Raw genomic sequence first — 21,084 nt, 5'->3', positions numbered from 1 at the left:
TTGTTTTTGGGACAATTCTTGGGCATTGTACTATTGTCAATCTGCTAAAAACAAAACCCATATTCCCTATTTTGTGTTATATTATGGTCAAGTTAATGAGGTTACAATGAAGTCAAACAGAATAAGAAGCCAACCATGCATTATGCTATTAAAGACCACTTAACCTTTATTATTCAACCACAATTATTCTGAAGAAGAATTGTTTTTATCCCTGAAACATTAATTTGTGTGTCAGATTCTGTGGTTGAACAATAAATGGGATACCTTTTACAGCTTAGTGTTGCAGCTCTTCATTATTAAGGCTGGTGCCCTGGCAGGCATCTAGGGGATGCTAAGCGCCAACCAACCTTTTCCACTTCATGCATGGGTTCATATTCTACTTTAAGCTTGTATCACAATCAAACCTTCACACAAGTCTTATGACAACTGTGTTTAATAATAAAGAAAAGTTGTGTAAATGTTTATAGTGTTTTGTCAGAATCCTTCCCATGTTTTTCTAAATCTAGAGGCCTTTGTTAATCATCTTAAATATTACATTTTAATTTTTTATATATTTTCTTTTCTCCAGGTGTGTCTGAAAAAAAAAATTTGGCCTTTCGCCCCATTTACCATTTCTAAAACCCAGATCCCAGTGTCTGTTCCTACACTTCCTTGTGAGCCATTGTGTGTGCTTTCTTTGGTAATGGAAATAAGTATATACCTGCTCTACTCCATGTGTACAGTGCTATACAGTGCTGCCAGTATTTAGGTGGGCTGACTGGGGAAGGCACATAGACATTTCTGAGGGGTGGGCTGGGGGTGTCATATAGGCTTCATATATCTTTCATCCAATCCACTAATGTCTGCATCATTCAGAAGTCATGGAGCCCTGAGGGGTGGGTGGGTGCCTTGTACCCACCAGTAATGGAATCTACACCTTGTTCCGGAGTTTCCATAGTTTCAAGAAATGACTGGATACCTTTTTAGCAAATAAGCAAGACTCACAGTATGCAAAAAAAAAACAAACAGTTCAGTAGTCACATGGTCTTAAGTCATGTGATATTTGGGTTCGCCCAGGACTAAGAATCTGCCCATATCAGAATCTTGCAATAAAAGTCTTTTTGGCCAAATCCCACACCAAATCCAGTATTTACTGTATCCCTACTCCCAGCTGTAGCTTTTATAAGGGAGAGCTCTCCAAAACCAACACCCATTTTTAAAAGCATAAGACATAAATACCATTAAACAGATAGATATGGGGGTGCTGTAACAAAATAGAAATTTTTACCATTCTTTCTGCAGAGTAAGTCTTCTGAAATACAGAAATACAAAGGGAGTTTATGGGAGCACTCCAGCGCTAAGTATCATGGAAGTGTGACTGATACAAACATACAAAGCAGAGGGGGCTGATCAATGCACATTCCCTGACCCAATGTTTTACCAGTTATTTATTTTATGCAAGTGTATATATTTTTAAAAACAGGGTTTTTTCATTAAAAGGTTTAGTTGCATCAAAGTACAAGTTTGAATCCCGAAATTGGTAAAATTCGGATTAGATACGATCATTTCTGATGATCGTAAATGTTACGAAAATGTGTACGAAAAAAACGTATTAGTCACGACGACCCGAAAGTCACGGAATTTTTGTATCCGAACGATCGCAAACAGCGGGAAAACCTTTCTGACTTTGATCCTTCTGTTTTTGGAAGCCTCCCATAGGACTCAATGGCACTCTGCAGCTCCAACCTGGCCCAAGGAAAGTCTCCCATAGGAATCAATGGCACTCTGCAGCTCCAACCTGGCCCAAGGAAAGTCTCCCATAGGGCTCAATGGCACTCTGCAGCTCCAACCTGGCCCAAGGAAAGTCTCCCATAGGGCTCAATGGCACTCTGCAGCTCCAACCTGGCCCAAGGAAAGTCTCCCATAGGACTCAATGGCACTCTGCAGCTCCAACCTGGCCCAAGGAAAGTCTCCCATAGGACTCAATGGCACTCTGCAGCTCCAACCTGGCCCAAGGAAAGTCTCCCATAGGACTCAATGGCACTCTGCAGCTCCAACCTGGCCCAAGGAAAGTCTCCCATAGGGCTCAATGGCACTCTGCAGCTCCAACCCGGCCCAAGGAAAGTCTCCCATAGGAATCAATGGCACTCTGCAGCTCCAACCCGGCCCAAGGAAAGTCTCCCATAGGGCTCAATGGCACTCTGCAGCTCCAACCTGGCCCAAGGAAAGTCTCCCATAGGGCTCAATGGCACTCTGCAGCTCCAACCTGGCCCAAGGAAAGTCTCCCATAGGGCTCAATGGCACCCTGCAGCTCCAACCTGGCCCAAGGAAAGTCTCCCATAGGGCTCAATGGCACTCTGCAGCTCCAACCTGGCCCAAGGAAAGTCTGCCATAGGGCTCAATGGCACTCTGCAGCTCCAACCTGGCCCAAGGAAAGTCTCCCATAGGGCTCAATGGCACTCTGCAGCTCCAACCTGGCCCAAGGAAAGTCACGATACAGAAGCTTGAATGAATCTGAAACATTTGTACTCTGCGTGAAAAATACGATCTTGTTGCACAAATTGACACACTTTTTGTCGCAAAGTACGAAAAAGTTGTGCAAATTAACAAAAAAGTCACAAAAAATACACACAGTACAAAAATTAACCCGTCCTTGTACTGTTTATATTTATGGTTCAAATGCTATATCTCTCCATTCTGTATTGTGTCTGCAGTTGTGCTATTTGAAAAAGAATTGTGAGCATTCTATCCTTTTCAAAAACTAGACACATAAAATCCACGTGCTTCTGGCAAAACAATGAACTGGTCCCAGTAACAGTCATTCCTTTCATAATAATGACCAATATTAAAGTTACAGGTATCGGACCACTTATCCGGAAACCCATTATCCAGAAATGTCTGAATTACAGGAATGGCCATCTCCCATCGACTCCATTTTAATCAAATAATTCACATTTTTAAAAATTCCTTTTTCTTCATAATAATAAAACAGTACATTGTACTTGATCCCAACTAAGATAGAATTAATCCTTATTGGAGGCAAAACAATCCTATTGGGTTTATTTAATGTTTAAATAATTTCATTAGGAGACTTAAGGTAAGAGATCTGAATTACAGAAAGACCCCTTATCCAGAATATCCCAGGTCCCAAATGTATTGGATAACGGGTCCCATACCTGTACAATGTGCCAGGTTTTTACCCAGGATTGTTTAACGTCCCAGCATGCCTCATTCTCCCTCAGTGCTGAAGACTGTAAAGAAGGAGCTACAAGTTGTAGTACATTAACTGCAGGTTGCACAACCTATGATTATACAGAGAGAAGGTTGTGCCTTTGGCCTGAAGGATTGTCAGGTTTGTTTTTATTGCAAGACAATACAGGGTATGTAAATGCAGAGCCAGCTGATCACACAGGCCATGCATCATGCACCTGGCACATCAACAATCAGCACCTCTTGCAAAGATTGCTGACATTAGCTATACAAACTGAACTCTCACTGGCCATAATACAAAGATGAAATGGCACTTTTATTTACACACATATTACTTTAGATCTTCCTTAAGTGAACATCACAGAATTTAAAAATGCTTTGCCACATGCTAAACAGCAAAGAGAAAAGATTAAGGAAGCCTTCAAAATGATTATGAGAAAACGAATGGTTTAGTCTGGAGTTGGGATGCACTAAATTCACTATTTAGGGATTTGGCTGAACCCTGAATCCTTCGTTAATGATTGAGCCGAATACCAAACCGAATCTGAATTTGCATATGCATAGGATAAGGAAGGGTTGAAGAGAAGCCTCATGATTTCTAGCAAACTTCACCTTTTTGTTCCTTTTATGGGTTATTCTGCATTTTAAACCAATGAAAGAATACCCATTTAATAGCATATTGTGGTAAACGGTAACAGATTCTGAAAGCAGGAGTATACATGACTTTTTATGAACATTTTTAAAAAAAATATTAGTCTCTGCTTTGTGTAATCTTACTATGCAGTGGGTTATCTCCCTGTGAGTTTATTCCTCATCCTTAATGATTCCACCAAGTCCCAGAGTTTGTTAAGGTTATGTGTGGTATCCTTTGTGATTGGTTAGTACAGAAGCAGCAGGAAGCAAGCAGGGGAACTAGAACGCCTGGCAGGTCAGTGCTCACAGATTTGCTCTCATAGATTACAATTAAATATGATTTACCATTACCCTTTACTGGTGCAAACTGTATCTTTGCTTTAGAAAATGAAATATAATTTATTTAGAAAATGCTGGTGTGTAGCCATGGGGGCAGCCATTCAGGCTGCATTGGGCTCTAGGGCACATGTTACACTGAATCTATTCATAACAAAGGAGATTAATCGGTAAAGAGAGAAGTCATGGCTCTCTGGAACTACTGAATAACTTTTTTTACTTTATACTGGTCTTTTAATTACATTATATATACCATTTAGAATGTTGCCAAGAATGTGCAATACATGGAGTACACGGAGAGCAGCCCCACTTAGCTATAAACAAATGCATTATATGTTTGGATAGATATTACAAAAATGTTATTATCCTTTATATATTTTCAGTAACAGATTGACATATGGTTATGGTTAGATTGTAAGCTCTATGGGGCAGGGACCTCTTTCCTACTGTGTCTCATACCACATGGCACTTACTCCCTTTGTATTTATTTATATATATATATACAAGACTGGAAATGACAGCACTCAGTCAGGACTGAATAAAGTTTCACATTTATTTTATCATGATTTCTTCGTGAAAACCCTGTGAGTGCTGTCATTTCCAGTCTTGTATATCTACACTTTCTGCACTGGCACCCAGGTATTATCTCTTGTTATGGTGTGCAGCTTGCCAGCAACCTATATATATATATTTATTGTATTTATTTAGTATAACACTTGTCCTCCCTGTGTGTAATTTTGTATTCTGTAAGATTGTACAGTGCTGCGTACCCTTGTGGCGCTTTATAAATAAAGTTATACATACATACATACATACATATGGTTCTGTTCTAGGCATGTTCCCTTGCATGTACCATCTCCTACTTGGAATGAGCAGTACAGTCTGTGTACAGGCACCAATTGTATAAGAGACAGATACTAGCCCCTCAGTCTAGCATTTAAAAAACACATTTTGCAGGACTTTTACATAGATAATACATAGGGGCTGATTTACTAACCCACGAATCCGACCCGAATTGGAAAAGTTCCGACTTGAAAACGAACATTTTGCGACTTTTTCGTATGTTTTGCGATTTTTTCGGATTCTGTACGAATTTTTCGTTACCAATACGATTTTTGCGTAAAAACGCGAGTTTTTCGTATCCATTACGAAAGTTGCGTAAAAAGTTGCGCATTTTTCGTAGCGTTAAAACTTACGCGAAAAATGCGCAACTTTTCGCGTAAGTTTTAACGCTACGCAAAATGCGCAACTTTTTACGCAACTTTCGTAATGGATAGGAAAACTCGCGTTTTTACGCAAAAATCGTATTGGATCCGAAAAATTCGTAAAGAATCCGAAAAAATTGCAAAGTACCGATCATTACGAAAAAAACGCAATCGGACTCCATTCGACCCGTTCGTGGGTAAGTAAATCAGCCCCATAGTGTATATTAATCCCTGCCCCAGTGAAGCTTACAATCTAAGGTGCCTATCACATTCACACACTAGGATAAATTTTATCAGAAGCCAATTAACACCCCTATATGTTTCTGGAGAGTACCTGGGGAAATCAATGCAAGAACATTGAGAACAATTTTTGGTTTGAGTTTGCTGCCTTCAATTTCAATTAACATGTAACTTCTGAAAAGTCCACTGGAAAGTTCTGTTAAGAATGTGCACTGGGCATTGTATCAAACAATAGAAGAGTGTAATAAGGCAGAGACAAACATGTATCAAAGCTGTGTATTTTTAAGAGCAGATTTAAATAATTTACCTTTTATGCCTTAAATATTTTACTGAGTGAGGATGACAAGATCAAGTTATAAGTTATTAACCACGCTATGTCGACCTTTTCCCAATCGCAACTGTTAGATATAGAGGTTTAAAGGAACTGACACTGAACTTTTAGAAAACATGACTTAACAGTGGTAAATAGTTAGACAATATTTGATACAGTAATGATCATATATAGTATAGGGATATACTGATCAAGTTCAAATATATTATAATAATAGCTAATCATTACTAGCTGCCTATATTAATGATCATACTTGTTCCTCATTTTGGTTTTCCTTGCCCATTTATACCCCCGACTGTTTTGCTGCTGTGAAAAATATCTGTGCACTGCGTACGCAAACATAATAATCTAACAACTGTACATATTCAGCAGTGGAGGTATTTGTAATTGTATTTAAATGCATCCGGGTATAGATATCAAAAATGAATAAATGAATATGCTGCAATAAAATATCAGTTTATCTTATTTTAGCATAAACTCGATCAAGAAGTTCTTTTCCAGTTAAATAATCATCTTCATTGGTTTAGATTTGCCCAGCATTAGTAAATAAGCCCCATTACATTGTTACCACTTGCAATTAGGGGCTGATTTACTAATCCACGAATTTGAATCCGAATGGGAAAAATTCGGTATGGAAACCGAACATTTTGCGACTTTTTTGTATTTTTTGCAATTTTTTCGTCGCCGTTACGACTTTATCGTAAATTGTCGCGATTTTTTCGTAGCCGTTACGACTTGTGCGAAAAGTCACAATTTTTTCGTAGCCGTTACGATTTGCTCATACATTGTCACAACTTTTTCGTATTGAGCGCTCATAAACGGCGGGCAAAACTTTCAGACTTTGCATGATTTTGGAAGCCTCCCATAGGACTCAATGGCACTCTGCAGCTCCAACCTGGCCCAAGGAACGTCACGATACTGAAGCTTGAATGAATCCGAATCTTTCGTACTCGGCTACGAAAAAGTCGCGACAATTTGTGAAACAGTTGTAATGGCTACGAAAAAGTTGCGACAATTTATGAAAAAATCGCAAAATACCGATCATTACGAAAAAAACGCATTTGGACGCCTTCAGATCGTTTGTGGATTAGTAAATTAGCCCCCTAGTGTTATCTGAGGATGATATTCATGGCCTACATACAATGGAAATTAGCTCCTAACCTCCCTGAAGGTCTCAGTGTGTATACAGTATTTTCAATCACATTTTATTTAATCACTGAGAAGTATCACCTTCCTCATAAACTAGTACATATTTTTGCATGGAAGGTTTGCCACAGTGTTGCCTGTGTTTTATATACAACATGAATGCAAAATGATGTCATCATTAAAAACTCCAATCACTATTTACCATTACTTAAACAGAAAAAAAATGTTTTTTAAAAAATCTTTGTTTAATAAATATTACTTTGAATTTAAATTAAAGCTCTTCAGTAGTAGCCTTTATGCTATATTATCTCAAATGCTATCACTATCACTTTAAGGGGAATCCACCCAAGCATAACTTAAGCTTAATTAAACATAATTTTGCGCAACTTCCATCAATTAAAAAATATGCAGCCTTTTTATGATTTTTAATGCAATTATATAGTTTGGAACAGTTACCTAAGCCTGTTCCCCTACTGATCTGAGCAAAAAAAAAGTAACAGTAATTGACTGTCCTCAACCTGCATCCTCCAAATCCCACAATTCCCTGCACACATGTTCTCCTTCTCCTTTAATGTTCCAAACAGGTTCCACTTGTAGCAGTGTTTTCTACTGTGTTAGCCATGGATCAAACTGCAAAGTATAGAGTGATTACATTGGCTTTACCCACATTAACAATACCACATTGCTAGCAGGAACACATAAGAAAGGGGCCATTTTCCTGCAAGTCATCCAGCGTGGTCTACCTTATCCTGTGTGTGAAGTGCCCAACTACAGGCTTATAAATGGGCAGGGTTGCCACCTTTGCCATCCTTTGCTTTAAACCCAGACAAAGGGGCACATGTGATAACATTACATGGTGCATGATGACATCAGTCAGATGCAGTTATGAAGGTTTCTGACCGGTTTTCATAATTTTCAAATCAGACAGGTGGCAACCCTATATATGGGTCAAAGTGGATAAATGCTACGCCAGCTAAAGTTGCACAGATCTAATATCAATTACGGAAAAACAAATTTCCCAGCAGCAGGGCATTTTTGCAGCAGTGACCAGAGTACTGATGATATTCAGGTCAAAAGGTGTGGGAATATAAATTCATGCTAAAACACCACGCAGTAGCGCAAGATTTTGTAGGATCCTACAAAATCTGATACCCGCGACTGTAATGTAAAGTCGAATGATGTCTTTTTCCTGCATCTGCATCTCACAGTCAATGTACTTCAATTAGAAAAAAGTCTGCCAGACACTATCAGATGTTCTCATCAGATGAATGCACAGCATGCAGTGTTCCTTTCCGACAGGCGCGGTGTGTCGGATGGCAATCCTTTCATGTAGTTTACACATCAGATTTTTGTATCACTACCGTTATATTTTAACCCGCACAACTACATCCAGCTTGGAGGATGCGTCTTGTTAATCTACTTTTTTTTTTTAATATAAGTAACTGTTAACAGAATGGTTAGGGAATACCGAATGTAATATTTAAAAAAAACGCAGACAAATCTATAGCAAGATTTAGAATAAATAAAATATTTTTATGGGTTTTCAAAGCATGTGCATAACTGACCCTGGAGGATGAGGTTAGAGTTTGTTATAATACCATATTGTTTTATTTAGGGCCTCTCCTCTTCATCTTTCAGTCTATCATTTAAAACACTGCTTGGTTGGTAAGGTTTATATGGCTATACCGTCCAAACCAAATCATTATCTTAACAGCTTTGCCAAATTTGAATTTTGTCATGTCGTTGGCAAGGTCCTTTGTAAGTTTCCAGGTAAAACTAAAAGCACCTTACTACACAATATACATGAATATTGTATTCATTACTCTGCCAGACTCATATACTTCTCCTCCCGCTCCACAAGTGCCGCCCCTCTCTGCCAATCCTTGCACTGGCTACTTGTCACATACAGGATTCAGTTCAAGATTCTTGTACTCACCTTCAAAGCACTCACTGGTGCCGCACCACTCTATTTAACCACCCTAATCCCCAAGTACACCCCCAGACGTAACCTTCGCTCTACACACGACCTCCTTCTCTCCTCCTCACTCATCACCTCCCCTCACTCTTGCATCTAAGACTTCTCACGCGCTGCACCCATCCTCTGGAACGCACTTTCCCATCCCATTAGGCACTGCCAGACTCTCCAAGCCTTTAAACGGTCTCTTAAAACTCACCTTTTCCCTCAAGCCTATAACCTAAACCCTCAGAAATGCGATTAACCACTGAGCACCCCTAATCTTCCCTCATTCACAAACCACTGGTTTTCACCTCTCACCCTGCACTTACTGTCACTTTACACACCTACATAAACTCTAACTCCATGCTAGGTACCCTGACTTTATGTCCCTCCCTTTTAGTAAGCTCTTGCGAGCAGGGCCCTCCCCCTAGTGTCTCCGATCCTCATCCAAATGTAATTGGAAACAATTTTTGTGAATTGTTTATAGGTACATGTTAACTGTTCTGTCTTTTGTACCCCTCTATTCTTTAAAGTGCTGCGTGAATTGATGGCGATAAATAATAATAATAATTACTCTTTATTGGGTTTGTTTCACTTATTGTGTTCTATTTATGTGCACAGCATGTTAAACACACACCATTCTTCTACATTTGTAATTCAGAAAAAAAGTTAAGAGGCATTTATTCAGGGTGTGGCTCTGCAAAAAAAAAAAAACAACATGCACCAGATGCTTCACATTTGCACTTCACTTTATGATGACTTGAATGCCAGTTTGTTATTTGACCAAAGATATTAGCATTAATAAACCAATAGATGTGGTTCAACATACAAATGCTATTCATTGCAAAAATGAAAAAAAAAAAAAAAAAGGCTTTTCATTTTTGATGTGAAACTATTTCCAAAAAAGAAAAAAGTTCTATTTTCAACAATTACATTTATTTAACAGGAAACTCTAAAAAAACAAACAGTTGCCGGACCAATTTTGAGCCAATCACTTTATAAGACAATTATATTTGCAGCTGTTGTGGGCACCTGATTTCGTACATATAAGTTACTTTAAATCTCTGAGTGAGACAAGAAACTTAGGGCACAAAAATCAATACTCAGAATGAGGAAATCGGCTTATGAGCAAAGATTAGTCAGATTAGTTTTGCTCACTAAAAAAAAAAAAAAAAAAAAAAAAAAAGAGGCAAACAAGGTCAAGCAAAGGCGCCAAATATCAGGCAGCTCATACAGGGAGCTCCCTCACAGTGCGGGCAGCAGAGCACTCACTTGGGCATTTTCTGGCAAAAATATATGTTCTAACCCTCTATGTTTCCCATGCATGTTTAAATTGCTTTAACCCATACCATATATGTAGAAAAACTATTCAATGTATTTATAACCCATTCAGTAATGTAGTGTCTCCTTTATTTACTTACTGTAAGTTCATATTGTATCCCTTACCTTCCCTTCCTCTTGCAGCTAATTAGCCCCTTGAATGCAGTTAATTACCCTGATATACTGTATGGAAACAATTGCATTGTACTACAGTATGGGATCTATTATCCATAAACACATTTTTCAGAAAGCTCCAAATGATAGAATGGCCATCTCTCACAGACTTCATTTCAATTAAACATTTTAAAACATATTCACCGTTTCTCTGTATTAATAAAACAGAACCTTGTACTTGATCCCAACTAAGTTATAATGAATCCTTATTTGAGGCAAAACAATCCTATTGGGTTTATTTAATGCTCAAATTATTTTTTATTATACAGGTATAGGACCCATTATCCAGAATGCTAGGGACCAAGGGTTTTCCGGATAAGGGGTCTTTCCGTAATTTAGATCTTTATACCTTAAGTGTACTAAAAAATCAATAAAACATTAAATAAACCCAATAGGATTGTTTTGCATCCAATAAGGATTCATTATATCTTAGTTGGGATCAAGTACAAGGTACTGTTCTATTTTTATAGAGAAAAAGGAAACCAATTTTAAAAATCTGAATTATTTGATTAAAATTGAGTCTATGGGAGACAGGCTTCCATAATTCGGAGCTTTCTGGACACGGGTTTCCGGATAACAGATCCCATACCTTTACTAAAAGTATGGAGATCCAAATTAAGGACCCCTTATTCAGAAAACCCCAGGTCCTAAGTATTCTAGATATCAGGTTCCATACCGGTACCTCTCTTCGTTTTATATGTTTATAAGGGAACAAAGTGTGAACATTTTATAGGTCATACTCCATTACCTCAATATAAAAAGGTATATTAATTAATTCTGACATAGCGAACCAAAGAAAAACAAGAACAAAACAGTGTTTAATAGGAACATGTTTTATAAGTCAAAAGAGCAAAAATATAATATCCATTTTTTATTTACAGTCAACAAAATCTTGTTTTACAGTAAGAGCTATATGAAAAACTTGGAGTGATGTGCCATTAAACACAGTCCAGGCACTACTTTATAAAAGAAAAAAAACCCAAAAACCTATCATTTGTAAAACAAAACACAAATGTCACTGACAAATATAATAGTGAAAAACATGATTTAAGAACTGTTTCTTATCAAAGAGGACAGGTTTTTTTATAGATGTATCATAATAGCTACATGTAATCTTTAATAATATAAGATCTTTAACTTGCTGCATATATATATATATATATATATATATATATATATATATACATACATACATATAGTGCTACCAGAATTGAAGTGGGGATATATAATAAGGGGCACTAAGTTTGCTTAGTAGCAGTAACCCATAGCAACAAATAAGATGTTTTCTTTTAAACAGGTGACTAATAAATTCCACTTGCTGATTGGTTACTATGGGTTACTGCTCCTGGCCAAAGTTAGTGCCTTTTGAGAGACTTGACATTCCTAATTAGTCTAGAAAAAACGAAGACACCCCTTTATTTCTAGACCGTGAAAGTCTGTTTTCTCTCTTCTTTTCCTCTGTCCCCCTAATTCTGCCTATATTAAACATGTTTTCACTGCCTGAGACATTTAGGTATTCCTCTTTGTGGTGCAGGTTCTCTTTTGAAACACTTGTGTCAGGAGCACATTCATTCCTGTCTTTCTCTGCTCTGCCACTGTCTATTTTGTTCTCTTTTTCTTCATTGCATGTATCGTCCTCATGATCAGACACAAGATTCTCTTGGCCATCATCATCATACAATTCTGGGGTACAATGGATTGTAATATCAGTGTCAGTGTTATCCTCAGGCAATACAGAAATGGAGGTTTCCACATGTGTTGGACTAACACTTGCGTGTGTTTCTCTAGCTGTGCTATGGAACAGGGGCACAGCATTACACATGATTTCTGTACAGTTCTCATTATGGGAATCATCTTGCTTTCTGGGAACATTATTTTCTCCACCAACCCCTTGTAAAAAGATTCCTGAATTTACTGAGGCACCATAACCACTCACAAATTCATTGCATTCATTGCTCTCTAAGTTGGATTCACGTCTTTTGGATGAGGGTTGCCGTGGGGTTGAAGTGTGTGCCTTGCTTGTAAAATAATTGTAGAATGATGTTCTCTGCTTGGAGTTATTTAATTTTGAATTCTTAAATGTTTTCATTAAGTTAGTTTTGACTGATGTGCTGCTTTCTCTTCTTTCCTCTTCATTCCGATGAGATATAACTTCTGCTGCAGGTTAAAAAAAAACATAAGTGAAGGATTTAAATCAACATTTTTATTGTACAGGTATGGGATCCATTATCTGGAAACCTGTTATCCAGAAAGTTCCGAATTACGAGAAGGTCACCTCCCATAGACTCCAGTTTAATCAAATAATTCAAAATTTTCAAACATAATTCCTTTTTTTCTGTAATAATAAAACAGCAGCTTGAAACCCGGAACCTTAGATAAGGTAGAGTAATACAGAATCATAGTATTTATAATTATTACAGATGGGCACAGTTTCCTGTCTTCCTGCACTAAGAGTAATGGCGGTTGCAAATGCTTACATTTTGTTTGTTTTTTAAATAAGAAACAATATCAAGAAACATGGGAGATCAGTAATACATTATTGTTTGAAGTGCACCTCTCGTATAGTTGCCAACCTTCCCAACGTGACAGACACAGTTCCGGGCATCTGTCCATGGAAATGTCTCTAGCTTTTAGACCTGGTCGACTGCACAAGGAATGTCAAAGACTTTATGAGCAGAAATCTGTTGCCACTGTGGCCTCACTGCTTATTATTTTAGGTTATTGAAAAAGGGATGCAGATGGATGATATATAAAAGAACAATACTATAAACTATACCAAGAGTATGTGATTTATGGTGAGGGAGTGGCACTCTGTGCTGCTTTTAGTGTAATTATCATATAATTTTTTTTAATGGTGGCAATTGTGTCCTGGGCAACATTTGTAGCACAGTTTTATTGCATAGACTTGTTCATACACATAACTAATTTAATACAATGAAACTCAGAATGTATGTTAGATAAAACAGTTCCAAGTAAGGGACCAGTTATCCAGAATGCTCGGGACGTGGAGTTTTCCAGAGAAGGGGTCTTTCCATAATTTGGAATTCCACACATTAAATCTACTAAAAAAATATTTAAACATGAATTAAACCTAATGGGATTGTTTTACCTCCAATATGGAATAATAATATCTTTCTATAAGGTACGGTTTAGTATTACAGAGAAAAAGAAAATGTTTAAAAATCTGAATTCCATTTAATTACATCTTAGCTGGCTCCAAGTAGAAGTTACTGTTTCCTTACTGTAATTATGAATTATTTGATTAAAGTGGCTTTTTCTGTAATTCTGAGATTTCTGGATAATGGATCCCATACCTGTACTTATTTAAAATATACAATTCTAATTAAGGCTAGTGTCACATGTGACTGGCTAAAAAACCTGTGCAGTCATCCACTCTAATAACATAAAAATGCCCACAAGAGGTGACAGTCAAATGATGTCTTAACAGGCAGTGAAAGGCTTATAAAGCCAAGCCACCTGATCTGCCATTAGCTTTAGGCAATAATATTATATATAAATATATATATATATATATATATATATATATATATATATACTCACTGCCTTTGTTATAATGCAGAGGGGCAGTTTGGACATATTACTCTACTAGGGCTTAGTATGATGGACAAATTACTGCATAATATGTTGGCACTATATAAATAATAAGAACTGTTTATTAATAATATTATGTTTTGCATAATGGATTGAGGTGCCAATGCCATTTAAATTTACTGCAAAGCCAGTTTAAAAATAAATCCTCATTCATAACTCACAGTGTTATTAATGATAGCGACACTACAAGATGCTTTTTTTATGGATTGACAAAGTAATTTGAACATGATGCATTGGCCACACTGTCACAATGAATAGCGGCACTTGCTATATCAGCTTAAAGGGGAATTTCACCCAAACATAACTTAAGCTTTTTGAAAAGTAGACATTATTTCAAGCAACTTTGCAATATACCAAAATTAAAAATATGCAGCCTTTTCAGCCTTTTTTAATGTAATAATATGGTTTTGAACAGTTACCTAAGCCCCTGTTCCCCTACTGATCTGGCTTTGAGACTCAAAAAAATCAATGTAACAGTAGTTGACTGTCCTCAACCTCAACCTGCATCCTCCAAATCCCACAATTCCCTGCACATGTGATGTCAGTACAGAACATTGAAGTGCAATGCATTGTGAGTTATGTCATTTCTGCATGCTGTCTGTAAGCTGTGGAGACCTAGTTACAATTTGTAACATCAATGATTTAGTCCCTCCTCCCTTGCCAGGATTTCAATTGATGCAAGAAGAGAAGATCTGTTTTTGCAGCTGGATTTCAGCATATAAAAATAGTATTTATTCATACATTTGAAGAACAGATTATAGTGAAAGGTATACAAGGGGTGTCTGTGTTGTGCCGGGCTCTTAATCAAATTTTGGCTTGGAAGCCAGAGTTCCCCTTTAACTTCCAAATATTGATGAAAATACATGTGCCTCCATTTCAGTTTCACAATAAGCATCTAACACAGTATACTTACTATTATATCTGGGAGCAGTACCAACAAGAGATGCTGGGATTGGACTTAAAGGAATTGCAATCTCCGGAGGTAATGTTGAACTCTGAGTGGAAAAAGTTGGTTGTGTGAATTCACTGACACTTTGTGTAGGATGAACTGTGAATTCCAACAATGAAGATGTCGGAGAGGTATTCTTGGAAGACGACGGTGCTCCCAGGGAAGGTTCCTCATCGCAGGTTGTACTGGATATTTGCATTCTCTGCTGCTGATTTTTTGAGAATTCATTTAATGACTCAAGTGCTCCATTAAAGGTAGAGTGGTGCTGTACAAGCTGCCGCACCCATTTGGATAACCCTATTAAAAGCATTAGACAGTTAAGCAAATGAGGAATGAAATGATAGATTCATAAACTTAAGACAGCTTCCGTAATTACATTTAGCTGCATGAAAGCACTTCATTAAAGACAAAAATATAATCATGAAAAAAAATCTCTATGTCTGTCGCCTCATTCTCTCTCTATATCTATATCTAAATATCTATCAAGCACTACAAGCACTGACACAAGTGTGTGGGGGGGGATAACAGGTCATTACAGGTGCTTAGTTAACCAAAACCAAATTTATGTAATTATTTACAATATGAATAAGTCTTCAGCAAGACCGTTTGTAGCACTGCACAAATACTTATACCAATTGCTATATCCATATAACAGTGTGTGCTTCTTCTGTAACAGGGTACAAGACAAATATACCGCTGTGAGAAAGGCTACTGTAGCTCTATCCATGTCCAAGTTACTGCATTTCTTTACTCACGGTGGAACTTGAGCTCCCCCTGCTGACGTCTAAAGCAAACGACAGCTTTGGTTCAGATTCTTTTTCATTTTTCTTGCTACCCGCCTCACAGCTAAAAGCATTTTGCGCTTAAGGGAAGCAATTTGTTTGCCAATAAGGTTTCAGATACTGATGTATGCTTTTTAAACATCCAAGAAATGCCTCCTATATAACTAGTAACAATAAAGATGATTACTAGAAAAAAGTCTGTCTTTGATATTTTTAAAATGATTCTCCTACTATAATCATATTGCTGGTTTTTAGTAACATTCAGCCAGATATTGTCAGCAAGAGAGGCTTTGGCCATAGCAGTTCCCTTTCCAGTTCAGTTCCAATTAAACAACTCTTCCTTTGCAACTTAACCTTACAATAGGATCTCTTGCTTTTTAATGACAAAAGGCTTTTGAGGTTCAATTTTTACTACTTTTTTGGGGTGTGGCTGGGGATGGTAAAGTGGGAATCAAGTGAATTCATTTTTAAAGAACCCCACCCAAGCAATAGGTGAGACAAATATCTAATAACCAGCTGAATGCATATAATTAGCTGTAACGGCTTCTCAATACTGTGGGACAGTTTTGGATTCAAAACTGCACGTCAGACCATGATAAAAACACACACACACACATATATATATATACACATATATATAAAAAGCGACATAAATGCACATGCGAGCAACATGTTCTGCTTCGAGACATATAGTATTTTGTCTGGAACCTAAAATTTAGCATAACCTGCATAGATATAGATTCAGTTGTGCTGGAATGATAGAATACTATTGTCACTATGTATATTTAGTCTCCATACAATTATCTCCCTTTACAGGATGATAAATAGAAAGTTTAAACCAAATCCTAATAAACATATTAAATAATATTTGGTATGAGTACAAAATGACAGTCAGAAGATATTTAATCATTTAAATGACATCAAATGCAGTTAGAGCTGTTTTGCTTATTGGGGAAATGTATCTGAATGCCTATTTTTATACTTACACTCATACCACCTACCCCCCATTCCCTATCAATTTTATGATTCTGATCCCCCCTGCCCTGTTGTCTTGTTTAACAAGTGGAAAATACAATGCACAATTTTGCCCTACCAGTGATGTATTTAGGATTGCTGCGGAAACGATCATCAACCAGAATTAAGGCACCCCAGTCATTCTTATGGCGAATACACCTGCAAAGGAGAGTTGTAATTGTTTACTTCAAAGTCTATAGTAAAATATGGACTCCAATATTCACATGATTAAAATGCCAGTAAGCCAAGAGGTATTGGTAGTTCCAGGGTTCAGTTAGTGAATTGTGTCAATAGGTAAGACTGACTTAAAACCAAGTGAAATGGACAGTAATGCCATTATTCATGTCAGGCACTGGGAGAAATGCTGCTCTAACACAAATAGAAGGGATGTTGTGTCCATTGCAACTTGTCAGCAATTGCCAATGGATATTATGTTGTATCCCCAATGGTGCATCACACCCAAGTTTCAAATGCTGCGCTAGCAATCGCGCTGAAATTCTAAGAAGAAAATACCACGTTGTGGGTCGATGGGTACGATTTGTCACCAAAAATGCCACTGTGTGCCATTTTAGTTAACGAGGCTTTATATGTGCATCTGGCACACATGGAACACCCTTATACCACTGAAATAAATGAAGTGTCAAAAGCAAATATAGGGCCTGCTTCACATGTGTATGAACCTGTATTTATATGGAGCTATATGTAAACCCAGTGCTACACAGTTTTACAGTTTGTTAATAATAGGGATGGGGAGAGACAGTATAAACAGTTACAAAGACTCTACATACAGTAGGAGGAAGGACCCCCTGCCAGATACCTAATAGTGGGTGGGTATAAATTTTTTTTATGCCAAAGCAGTCATATTAATGGCAGTAGTGGGACAGATTTACCTTTGCAATCATGAGCTATCAATTCAATCCAAAAATAAAAATTTACATAATTAAAGCACCAGCAATTCTAAGCAACTCCAATTTACATTCATTAAATCATTGGTTTTCAAGTTATTTGCAAATTTAACTGCAAGTGAATGTAATATGGACAGTAAGCTGCTCTGTGGCAGGGGCAGGTGTACTTGTTGAACAATCTATGTAAAGTGATATGTAAATGAACTGGCGCTGTTTGTATTGGAGCTGGCTCTTTATTTGGTATATCTTTGTGTTTAGAGTAATAGGGAGGCAGGGTGTGGCTGACAGAAGAAATCATAATGGTTGCTTCCAAAAAAACAAAGTAGAGAAAGTATGTGTTTCTGAATGGCTCAACTTTACTGTCATCACAGGATAGTGGCGGATTTAAGCCTTTTCTGTTTCCATTGCATTAAATGTCTGCAGTATACCATTGCCTTTCAAAATGTGACCACTCTCAGTCACTGTCAGCATATATCATATATTGGTGATGGAGATCTGCATGTAAAAGGTCACTTGTCTGCATGGACTTTCCTTTCCTGTGCATGGCCTTTATGTGATGTTTTATGCGAGAGGGCAAATTATAGTAAAGAAAACAAAGTTGGATTTTTTTCTTGGACTGTGCAAGTGCTTCCAGCCAAGCAAATACAATATATCAATGTAAAAAAAGAAATATATATACACACACGCTATATGTTGCAACTGCACACAGATCAATAATTCAGAGAGTATATACATTCCCTAGTAATAAACATATGGAATCTATTACAGGTATGGAATCCGTTATTTGGAAACCTGTTATCCAGGAAGCTTCAAATTACAGGAAGGCCATCTCCCATAAACAACATTTTAATCAAAATGTTAAAACATATTTCCTTTTTCTCTGTAATAATGAAACAGTGTCTTGTACTTGATCTCAACTAAGATATAATTAATCATTATTGGAGGGAAAACAATCTAATTGGGTTTATTTAATACTTTAAATAAATTGTAAGGCTACATTTTTATCTATATTATTTAGTTGTATTATTGTATTACTCCTTTTCAGGTTACTGGGGTCAGCTAGGCCCTAATACCAGATGCCAGCTCAAAATACAAACTGAATAGATGAATAACGAAATATTAACCTAAATGTATCTACATTATACTATAATTAAATAGTGAAAAAATAAAAATATATCTACATAAACAATTATAAAACACCAAATTCCACAACAATGTTTTGTTCCTAAAATTAAATATGTTACTGATATGAATTGCCCTATACTCATGTTAATAAATCTGGACTAATTACAAAACAGAAATTACTTTGAGCTTATGTAAAGAAACTTTATCTACACTGACCACTTCCAGTATATTAACTTGTATATGTACCCTAGGTTTCAGTTTGTTTCCCCAAGTATAACCTATCATCATCACAATATGATGAGAAACAAGTAGGATATTGAAAACTAGGTTAATAACGACATTACATTCTCACAGACATCATTCATAGCTGTTTCTTTAAAGGAGATCTTACCTCCCCAAGGCTTGGTTCAGAGCTCTGTATGCTTGAATTTCATACCACTGACTGCCTGGTAAAAGCCCCCGGCTTTTTGCATGTTGATCATTATACTTTCGCTTTAGCTCAACCTAAAATGGAAAAAGGATATCAAACTATAACAAAATCTATCAGTGTAAAAATGACAGTGTGCAGGCATTGATATCTTTATGTAGATGTCATATTACACAAGAAAGGAGCATGGGATTAAAGCTGTTGTTACTGGTAAAAGCTACAATCCAAGCAGGGCTCTGCATTAACTTACGGACACCTAATAAGGGGAGGGGGTTAAGTGACCAACAAAAACTTCAGTAAAAATCCTGTAACAGTTGCTTGCTTATATTGGCATGTTTCCTAGCTGCAAAGAACGTAATATTAATAAAATGCTATGTCTGTTACTCATATTATTTGGAATGGCTAAGCAGACTTAACATCATGGTAATGTACTTTATATTAGCACTCAGAAGATCTAAAGGAAAGATTTTGCACTATTCAATCTGGCACGTTGGCACTGCGGTTTAGTTTCTTAGCCTGTGACATTTTTAATTGGGTTTGTGAGAACTAGGTCATATAACATACAGAATTCATTTTCCCCCTTTTATTGCACTTCAAAAGATGTCACTAAGCTTATGTGAGGGAAATAACTCATTCAAGCACACAGTAAGGGAGAAATGAAATGACGAACATGAAGCTTATTGTCTAAAGATGGGTGTTTTTAGGGTCACCTACTATTTATGGCGTACACGGCTATTTACAGCCACTTTAAAAAAGTTTTTACTAACATTTTGATAATTCTACAACTAGTAACTACAACTAGTTCTACAACAGCAAGTTGCGTGTACATCTGATTGTTTGCTATGGGTTTTAGGGCCTGAATTAACTACCCTTTCAATTTTTTTAACCTTTTAAAGATTATGTCACAACCAACTGATGGTTGAAAGAAGTGAGGGTTGAGCTAAAGTCTGACATGGATGTTGGATCCAATGCTCTCCAGTATGTATATTGCCATACACACAAAAACAGCCCAGTCAGGTTCAGTAACAACTGGGCACAGCCACGAGAGAGAGAGAGAGACTAATTTATTAAAATATGAATTTCAAGTTTTTGATTTCTTATACCTATGGCTGACTGCACTTATTTCTTTAAAAACTCAACTCTCAAAGACTTGATCGCATAAAAATGTAAAAAAAATCTTGTACATAGCAAAATCATTTTCTATCCATCATATTCAACGAACCTGCCAAATCTCAATAACTTGAATTTTGCCAGTACTACTCCCACTGACTTACGAGTGTTTAGCACTTTTTAGCTAAATCTATAAATCTAACATTCCAATTTTGGAATCTTGAATTTGCTATTTTTGCTGCAAAAAAAACTCACAATACATAGAAATATATTGAAACATGATTTGTATGTTATTAAATTAGCCCTATAATGCATGACACCTATGATTGGTGTGTGTGCCTATATCTATCTATCTTTACACTTACAAACCCATGGTTGCACAGCATTGCAGGTCAAAGCTCATTATTAAACGTTCCAAGCCTGGACAAATGGTAAAACAGGCATAGACATTTAAACCCCCCCCCCCCCCCCCCCCAAAAAAAAAAACAGCAATTCTTAACTTTTTTTCTGAAGGGAGCAAAATTATACCAATCTCATAAAACTTGTTTAGGACCAGTAAGGCATGTCAGCTTGTATTTCTATTGCAACAGCCACACTATCCAGTTAATAATTGAGAGTCATACTAAACA

The 21,084-nt window shown here is 36.9% G+C and overlaps 1 protein-coding gene across 3 annotated transcripts in view; it reads right to left on the bottom strand.

Moving 5' to 3' along the window:
• Window positions 1-11,348: 11,348 nt before the first annotated feature.
• Window positions 11,349-21,084, bottom strand: part of brip1 (BRCA1 interacting protein C-terminal helicase 1) — a 113,261-nt gene continuing 103,525 nt past the window's right edge. For 2 of the 3 annotated variants that reach the window (XM_012957441.3, XM_002933838.5), the window contains exons 17-20: window positions 19,310-19,422; window positions 16,968-17,047; window positions 15,057-15,389; window positions 11,349-12,688 (exon numbers count right to left, since the gene is read on the bottom strand). In XM_012957441.3, coding sequence (XP_012812895.1) covers window positions 11,919-12,688; window positions 15,057-15,389; window positions 16,968-17,047; window positions 19,310-19,422 — 1,296 coding nt within the window. In that variant the 3' untranslated portion in view covers window positions 11,349-11,918. The remainder of the gene's footprint in view (window positions 12,689-15,056; window positions 15,390-16,967; window positions 17,048-19,309; window positions 19,423-21,084) is intronic. The other variant, XM_012957440.3, reaches the window with a different exon arrangement.

The sequence above is a fragment of the Xenopus tropicalis genome, chromosome 2, assembly GCF_000004195.4.
Source record: "Xenopus tropicalis strain Nigerian chromosome 2, UCB_Xtro_10.0, whole genome shotgun sequence".
NCBI lineage: Eukaryota > Metazoa > Chordata > Amphibia > Anura > Pipidae > Xenopus > Xenopus tropicalis.
Note: the sequence above shows the minus strand (reverse complement) of the source record. Positions and strands in the feature narration are given on the sequence as shown.